Source organism: Erythranthe guttata, chromosome 3 (genome assembly GCF_056151865.1).
Source record: "Erythranthe guttata isolate IM_541 chromosome 3, IM_541, whole genome shotgun sequence".
Lineage (NCBI taxonomy): Eukaryota > Viridiplantae > Streptophyta > Magnoliopsida > Lamiales > Phrymaceae > Erythranthe > Erythranthe guttata.
Genome location: NC_142535.1, coordinates 10617536 through 10626457, shown reverse-complemented (window position 1 = coordinate 10626457; position 8922 = coordinate 10617536). Strand labels below are relative to the sequence as shown.

At 39.7% G+C, this 8922-nt stretch overlaps 1 protein-coding gene across 1 annotated transcript; it reads left to right on the top strand.

Moving 5' to 3' along the window:
- The first annotated feature begins 5336 nt into the window (after positions 1–5336).
- Positions 5337–5885, top strand: LOC148771760 (uncharacterized). Its single transcript, XM_088815215.1, has one exon. The coding sequence runs from the start codon at positions 5337–5339 to the stop codon at positions 5883–5885; it is 549 nt and encodes a 182-aa protein (XP_088671341.1).
- The last annotated feature ends 3037 nt before the right edge of the window (positions 5886–8922 follow it).

Here is an 8922-nt window from a genome sequence, read left to right as displayed (position 1 = left end):
GTACGACCAGTTAACATAATTTGACGTTCGCAAGAACTCTCTAAAAAGAAAGAGCAAAGATTCAAACATCATTATGAATAGGGTATGGGTTTGCTCTCGAGTTGGGTATCGTGACACACGCATTAAGAAATATGATCGAGTGCATGAACCAAAAGACAAGATGCGGTGTGGATGCCCTGCCAAATTCCGTGTTGCACTTGATCATTCTACCGGAAGATATAGAGTGACTACATTCGATCCAGATCACAGTCACCCCTTGGTAACTCCCGATACAAGTCATATTCTACGTTGCAATAGATAATCTTGAATTAACTGTTAAGCGTTCCGGTTTTAGTGTTATATTGACATCCTTACATATTGTTATGATATTTTTATTTATGTATCAAACTTGCACCTATAAATTGAATTGACTGTACACTTATTTAAATAAATATTGTGTGCAGATTATTGAGTCTTGAGTCAAGATACAAAGTAGGTGTTGGAATTCACGAGTGATGTTGGGTTGATACCTAGTCACTTCATGGAATTTTTAGATGAACTACGTGCAGGGAGTGAAACGCGTGTATTTAATCGAAAGGATGCGTACAACTACCTGAATAGTGAAAGGTTGAAAATGATTGGAGGAGGGGATGCAAACATTATGTTGGGTCTACTTAATGACATGAAGTTAAAAGATAAATCAATTATGTACCTGTACATTGTCGACGCAAACAATGCACTTACAAGATTTTTTAGGTGTGACGGGATATCAAGAGCCGAGTATGAACAATTTGGTGATGTTATGCTATTTGATAGAACCTACAAGTCCAACATGTATAGGTTTCCTGTAGTATTGTTATCCGGAGTCAACTCTCATTTGTGTACATATATTTTCAAGGTTGCTATTATGTACAAAGAGATGACTCAACAAAACACATGGTTGCTACAAACGTTTCAAAAACTCATGAAATGAAAGCAACCCTAGTTGTTTTGACAGATCAAGACGCGGCAATGTACGCAACCATTAGGGATGTGTTTCCTTAAGCAACTCATCAGCTTGGTTGCTGGCATATTTCACGTAATGCCGAAACAAATTAAATATAAAAGTCCATGCTCGGTGGCCCAATTCGAAGTTAAATGGTCTGCATCGATAGCCAAATTTAGTGTTGCCAATCATTCATGGATACAGTACATATACTCAAAACGTCATTTATGGGCATAAGCATTTTTTCGAGGCAAGTTCTTTTGTATGATGAGGAGCACGCAACGTGTAAAATCAATGAACGCTTCACTGAAACAGAAAGTGCATCCTGGTTTTAGCTTCACAGATTTGTTTAGGCAGTACAACAATAGCTTTTTTTTAAAAGGATTCGAAAGAGGTTTCACGTACTGCATAAGGAATATGACAATCCACCAAAAGAAGTTAAGCGTACATGCTTATTAAAAGCGGTCTTGAGAACCATGCTGGTCGCATCTGCACTAGATCGAGTCGTATTCGATTATATAGTAAATGAGTTGAATGAGGAGGCAAACATACTTATACTCAACAAAAGTGTACATGTTAATCAGCACACATTCATTTTTGAAGACCATAGCGAGGCAAGGCCTATTACATTTACCACCGTAGCTGATTTGGGCAACGAAGAATTCCAATGCGAATGTAAAATGCTCGAATCCAATGGTATCGTTTGTCGCCATTTGTTATTTGGTTTTAAGAATTTGACACCTACTAAATTTCCTGCTAAGAGTACCCATCCTCTGTAGTTTGTTTACATCGGCAAGAACCTTACATCTCGTTTCTCATACTGGGATACAAACAACCATAAAGCTGTTGGGCATGCTAAGATGACAATTGATGATAGAGTTATTGAAGAAGGCTTCGGGTGATGACAATGGTGATGATGATGATAATGATGATACTGATGATGATGAACGTGGTGACGTTGATGAACCATTGAAAGTGTCAGACATGTCCCAAATGTCGGGGATCCCGCTAACATTGTTCCTAAGGGTGGATCAAAAGTGAAGAAGCATTTTTGCGTATTATGCAGGTAAGTGTGTGTTAGAGTAGGTGACCAACAAGCCAACTTGTGGTTGTGGTCTTTCTATTTATTCTTGTAACAAATAATCATTTTTCCTATTAATGATAAAACACCTACATTCTATATCTTTGTCCCTTGTTTCAAACATAGATATAGTCCTTACAGTTATTACAAGTACTAGTAGTTGATCTTTTAGGATCGTGAGATATTTACTTTAGTATTATGACTGTTAAACGTGTTCCTTGTCGAAGGGTTACGCCACCAATGAGGATATCGGCCTTTCCCATTAAGAGACTAGCACTTAGTGTATGTGTACTACATCTCATCAGTAAACGGTATTGTGATATCGGCATGCATAAGTGGGTGCTCGTAAGTTGACGAGTTCACTGAACTCCATCACCCTAGAAATCTCTAAGCGGTTCTCAATAATCGAGTAGAGATATCTATGGTATAGTTGTACACCATTAGTCCTTATGACATAGACATCACCGTGACTTCACTAGAGGACCAGCTGTATCGTGACCTGTCTCTGAGTTCCACCGAGGACCGCCCCAAGGGCCAGTGTTCGTGCAGTCCGAAATCTAGTGGGAGGTCTGTGCATTGTAGTCGGGGATCCGATCGCTAGAATAGTGTACTCATAGTTTGTAATCTCTAAGTCTCTAGCCAGAGCTGACTAAGTGATGATTAGAGAATTCGATTCTCTAAGTCATGCACGTACCGATTACAACACTTAGAACGATCGCACAATCATTGAACTACTAAGGGGGTCTCGATGAATCAATGCCTCTAGTTCAATCGGGACATATGAATCAAAGGGATCATATTGTACGTTAACTATATCAAAAGGTTCTTGCAGGCACTTCGTTTGTATCTAGGGAATCATGACGCATAGTTGTTAGACACCAATCTTGATTCGTTGGGTGATTAAGTTGAAACGAGCTTCATCTTAATCGTAACTCTAGGGGACGAGTTTAGACCACAAAGGGTTGTGGACCCACGGCTAGCTTACACCTGAACCATCGAGGGTCACATTGCTCGTGCACTCGAGATCTTTGAATACACGGTCAAAGATAAAAATATTTAATCTTTGCATGATTGGAAGTCAATGTGATTGAGTCCAACATTCATAATTTGGAATTATGAATGAGAATAAGAAAAGGAAAAGAATAGGCGAACATCTTAGTGAACTTTCTAAATTGGGAAGTTTCCAAATTTAGAAAGTCCACTGAATTAAGGTTTCCACTTTTAGAAATTGGAAATTGAGAATCGGCACTCGTAATGACGGGGATGTTACAATGATTCCGAAAATGTAATCGTTACAATTTTCCGATCATTGAGTTATGAGAAACGAGCGAGTAAAAAACTGACGAACTTAAGTTGTTGGGCCAGGTTCAACTTAAGCCCGTTAGGGCTTTTATACAAGACACTATAAATACATGATTTATAGGTCTTGCACAACACACTAGAAAAACCCTAGCCGCTCTCTCTCACACCCTCGGCCGATCTCCCCTTCTCCGCCACCGCCGCCGTCGCCAGAGTCGGCCTCACGCGCCGTTTATACTATTGGTAGTATTTTCCTTTTGTCTTTTTCTTCCATTTTCTGACGTTTACGTGTATAGAGCCACGTAGTTAGTTGATTTCGGTATACGAGGTGAAATCCGAGAGGAGGAAGACCAAGAAGTCAAATCATCGAGAAGCATCCGCCTAGCAGACGCCGCACGCGCCTTTCACGCGCCGCCCGAAGACAGTGCGTGATCCACACGCGCCGCCGCTGCCAGCGCGTCCGCCGCCGCTGCTCCTGACTGCACGGATTGGTTTTCGTGGCAGTTTGCTTCGATCTGAGTGCTTGCCTCACGCTTCAAGAGGTATTTTTCGGATCCGTTTTTAATTAGGTATTAATTTAATTAGATTGAATTATATGTTTATATTCACAGTATGTTTTTCGTGAATTGCTATATGTTATCGTTTGTATGATATTCATGATTTACTGCGAGCATGCTATATGATTTATTATCGATTAAATTAATACGCATGTGGTTGTTTTTAATTATCGCTGGAAGCGCTAAGGTACGCAATTAATTGTTTAATACGAATCAATCATGTGATTATGTGAATTAAATTGTTTGTTTCATGTAATTTTTTTGTTTTCCACTGCGTACACGTGCATGATTCCCAACAGTGTGTTGTTTTGTCAATGTTAATTAAATTTCATATCGTATATTTGTTACTAATTTAGTTTTTGTGCGAATCTTGAAGGAAATCTGAGCACAAGACCACCACTTGTGACCCTAACCCTAAAGCTTCCCGTGTAAGTGCTAATACCAAACCTTCGGCAAGTATTGACCCACTAGAAGATGACGGTTGTGGTGTTGCGGTCACCGAGGACTCTTTGTCCAACATTTTTCAAGCACATCGCAATTTTTCACACCGGACTATGTTGGATCACATACTAGTCTTCTTTTAAGTATTCAACGTCATCAATTTCCAAATTCGGTATGTGGAATTCCTTCGCATGTTTGTAGTCATATTTATTATTGTATATATAATACAAATTTTTTAACAATGTCACATTAATTTGCACTCGTTGTATTGTATGTTGCAGGAAGGAACCAACAATTCGACTTCTTATTTAAACGCGTCATATTTGGGTAATTTACGTCAGATGAGACCACAAATATAATTCATTTTTTGTGTGTAAATTAGTGATTGGTTGCATTGACAATTGATTTCCTTTGGTTTATTATAAGACATTTGTATTACAGTATTTTTATTAGATAACATATTTTATCTAGTCGACTGTGGTTAGATGAAACAAGGAGTGCACTAGGGTTTGATGAAATAATTTTGCATTGGTTGAAATAAAAGTACTCATTTTTGTATACTATTTTTTAAGTTTTAATTAAGGTCCAATTCATGCTGCATTAACTTGACAGTAATACAGTGAGAATTAATTAATGTTTTGTTTTCACAAAAGTAAATGAGTGATATCAAATTATGCCTTTTTATATTAACTAAATTGTCTTAAATTTGAAGGAACCAAAGCCTAGGAAATATTTGTGCAAGTCAAAATTCGAAAACAATAAATATACATAACCCCAAATTAGTGTTTATTTCGGAAATTAAAGCGACATCATAAGATATAGAAAAGCTCAAAAGAAAATGGAATTTGTTCGGAGTATCGGTGGACAAGGTTGGACAAGGAGGTGATTTGTCTCTTCTCTGGACCAAAGATACACTGTTGAGTTACTGTGTCTATCACTTAATCACATTGACACAATAGTTAGTTGGCATAATCCGGAGTGTAAATGGCGAGTAATGGGTTTTTACGGAATAGCGGATCAAAGTAGAAGGAATCAGTCATGGGAGCTAATGCCCGCTCTTAAAGCAAGATGTTCGTTGCCATGGCTGATTGGAGGCGATTTTAATGAAATTCTCGATAACTCGGAGAAACAAGGGGGTAACCGACGTATGCCTTGTCTGATTGAAGCATTTAGAGAGTCGCTGGAAGAGTGCAACTTGGTGGGTATCGGATTTAGTGGATTCTCATTCAGATGGTCGAATAATTGGAAAGCTCCGCACACCGTTAGATGTAGGTTGGACAGGTGTTGTGTTACGAATGCATGGTTGACACTATTTTCTAATGCCCAAGTACAACATCTTGATGGCATGGGCTCGAACCACTCTCCACTCTTAGTCTTCCCACATCATAATATCAGCAGGAAGGTTTTTCGAGGGAATCCATTTCGGTTCGAGGCATTTTGGGCTACAAGAGAGGAGTGCGAAGCTATCATTCAAGATCGGTGGACTGAGTTTGGTGGTGCCGACCAGTCTGAGGCTTTTGTCTCAAATGTAGAGGGTTGTTGACTAGCCTTAATCCACTTGAATAAAACCATTCTTCAAAAACCGAAAGTTCGAATTGCCTTTATTAAAGATCGGCTCGAACTTATTCGGCAAGGAGAACAAAATGATGATGTTTTGACAGAAGCTAATAAACTTAAGGGAAAGCTGGATAAAATTTATGGGGACGAGGACACATATTGGAAACAACGGAGTAGGGTTCAGTGGATGCGAGAAGGAGATCGGAATACATGATTTTTTCATGCTTAAGCGTCTACTCGGAATCGGGTTAATTCTGTGGAGAAAATCAGTTATAAATTTGGGCAATGGAAAAAAGGGGAGGAAATTAAACAAGTGATGTCGAACTATTTTGAGCAAATATTCCAATCGACCAATCCGAGTGCTACGGAGATAGATGAGGTATTGGATCATATTGATCCTCGAATCACCAATGAGACCAATTGGAGCTTAAATCTGCAATTCACATCAGATGAGGTAACTCGAACCATTTCTCAAATGGCTCCTCTTAGCTCTCCTGGGCCCGATGGTTTGCCTGAACTATTTTACAAGAAATACTAGCATAACATTGGTGCTAATATTATCTCATGTGTCCATAATTTTCTGAATAATCATATTCTTCATCCTTCAATTAATTCAACTTATATAATTTTGATTCCCAAAGTCAAACAACCTGAGAGAATCCCTGAGTTTCGTCCAATCAGCCTCTGCAATGTAATTTATAAATTGGGTTAAAAAATTATTGCTAACCATTTGAAACCCTTCTTGAGTGATCTAATCTCACCTACCCAATCCGCCTTTGTCCCCAAACGACTTATAACAGGTAATGTCCTTGTGGAATTTGAAGTGAATCATTTTATCAGGTTAAAGTATGAGCGAAAAAGTAATCATATGGCGATTAAATTGGATATTAGTAAAGCATATGATCGATTGAATGGTTTTTTTTAGAAAAAATCTTATTCGTTTTGGATTCTCGCCGAATTTTGTTGCCCTTATTATGTTGTGTGTTAAGACTGTCTCATTTTGTTTTTTGTTTAATGGCTCCCAGTTTGGATCGCTATTGCCAAGAAGGGGTTTACGTCAAGGTGATCTATTGTCCCCGTATCTTCTTATTTGTTGTAGGGGGCGCTTATCTCTATGATTAATAAAGCTGTGGAGGAGGGTAATTTACATGGAGTTCAAATTTCCCCTTCAGCACCTGTAATCTCGAATCTATGTTTCGCGGATGACACATTATTGTGCTGCGAGGCAACCGATGATGATGTAGCGACAGTTAAGAGCATCTTAAGCCAGTATGCAAGGATTTCGGGGCAAGAGATCAATTCGGACAAATCCACTATGATGTTCATCCCCTCAACATCGCCGGAGAAGAAGCCGCTTCTTCATAAACTACTTGGATTCAAAGTGGTTGACCAACATGAGAAGGATCTAGGATTGCTGGCCACTATGGGTAAGACCAAGAGAGAAATATTTTCATATTTGAGGGATAGGATTTGGAGTCAAATTAAGGGTTGGGGGGAGAAACGATTATCGAGTGCTGGGAGTGAAGTTCTTATTAAGTCTGTTTTACAAGCGATTCCATCATACGTGATGAGTTGCTTTTTGCTTCTCAAAGGTCTACTGCATGAATTGGAAACGGCTATTAGAAGATATTGGTGGGGATCCGGGAAGAATCGGGGCATTCCATGAATCAAATGGAAGAAACTATGCCAATCGAAGGATTTTGGGGGTATTGGATTTCGGGAACTGAGGTGTTGTAATGTTGCTCTTCTCGCCAAGCAGGTGTTTTAATATTTTCCCAATGGAAACGTGTTCACGGCTGAAATGGGAACCAGACCATCAACATTGTTGAAGCGATTCCCTATCTTGAAGCTGGAATTCGAATTCGGATTGGAAATGGGAAGAATACTTCACTTTCGGCGGACTGCTGGTTGATGGATGAGGGTTCTAGAAGGGTGCTCACTCGTAAACCAATGAACTCAGCTTACCCAAACTCGGTGGATTATCGATCAAACCACTCAAACTTGGAATACCCCATTGATATCGAATATCTTTTGGCCAGTGGATCGAGATCGGATTCTAGCTGTGACAATTGGCAGCTCCCTTGCGCAGGAAAAAATGGTTTGGCACTTCTCGAAGGATGGTAATTTCTCCGTTAAATCGTGTTATCATCTCGTTGTTTCGGTGATAAACATGGGCATTGAGGGAGCTGATGTTGGGGCAAGTAGTGGGGGGTCGAACCAAAGATGGAAGGAAATTTGGAATTTGGAAGTTTCGCCAAAAGTAAGAACCTTCCTTTGGCGAGCATGTTCAGAGAGTCTTCCTTGCTATGTTGAGCTATTCCGGTGTAAGGTAGTCTCATCACCGTATTGCCCCTTTTGCAAGAGGAGGAGACTAGTCTTCATGCATTTATTGAATGTGGCAAAGTACAATAACTTGGGCAGCAACTTCTATTCCAAATATCTACTTTTGATACTCATGCAGCTGTGTGGAGTTGGGTTGAATTTCTTCGAGTATCCCTATCGTCTGAGCTGTTCCTCTATGTTGTGGTTATAATGTAGAAGATCTGGGACAATCGGAATCGTGAGTTACACAGACAATGGGGGGTTCCGATCTAGGTGACAACAAGTTGGAGCGCAACATATCTTGGCGCGTATAGCCAAGCAAAAAATCTGGGCGAAAGAAATCGGCAACCAAACAACGTAATGACTTGGAACCCGCCCATGGCAGGTATCATTAAGATTAATGTAGATGTTGCATTCCCACCGATTAAGGATTATTACGGTGTTTCAATGATGGCGAGAGACCATCGGGGTTCGTGAATATTGTGGAAAGTGAAGAAGATGGAAGACATACCAAATGTAGTCGATGGAGAGGCATATGCGGTTCTTCATGCTATTCGTGTTGCTCAAGAAAAATGATGGAGTTCGATCATGATTGAAGGAGATAATCTGATGATTATCGAATCACTCCGGCAAGGCGAGCCATCAACCTCATCATTGGGGGCACTGATGGATGAACGTTTTCTTATTCTGAGTTATTTTAT

Bases quoted from the DNA above. Each gene is read 5' to 3' on its own strand.
- LOC148771760 (XM_088815215.1), top strand. From the start codon at position 5,337: ATGGGTTTTTACGGAATAGCGGATCAAAGTAGAAGGAATCAGTCATGG.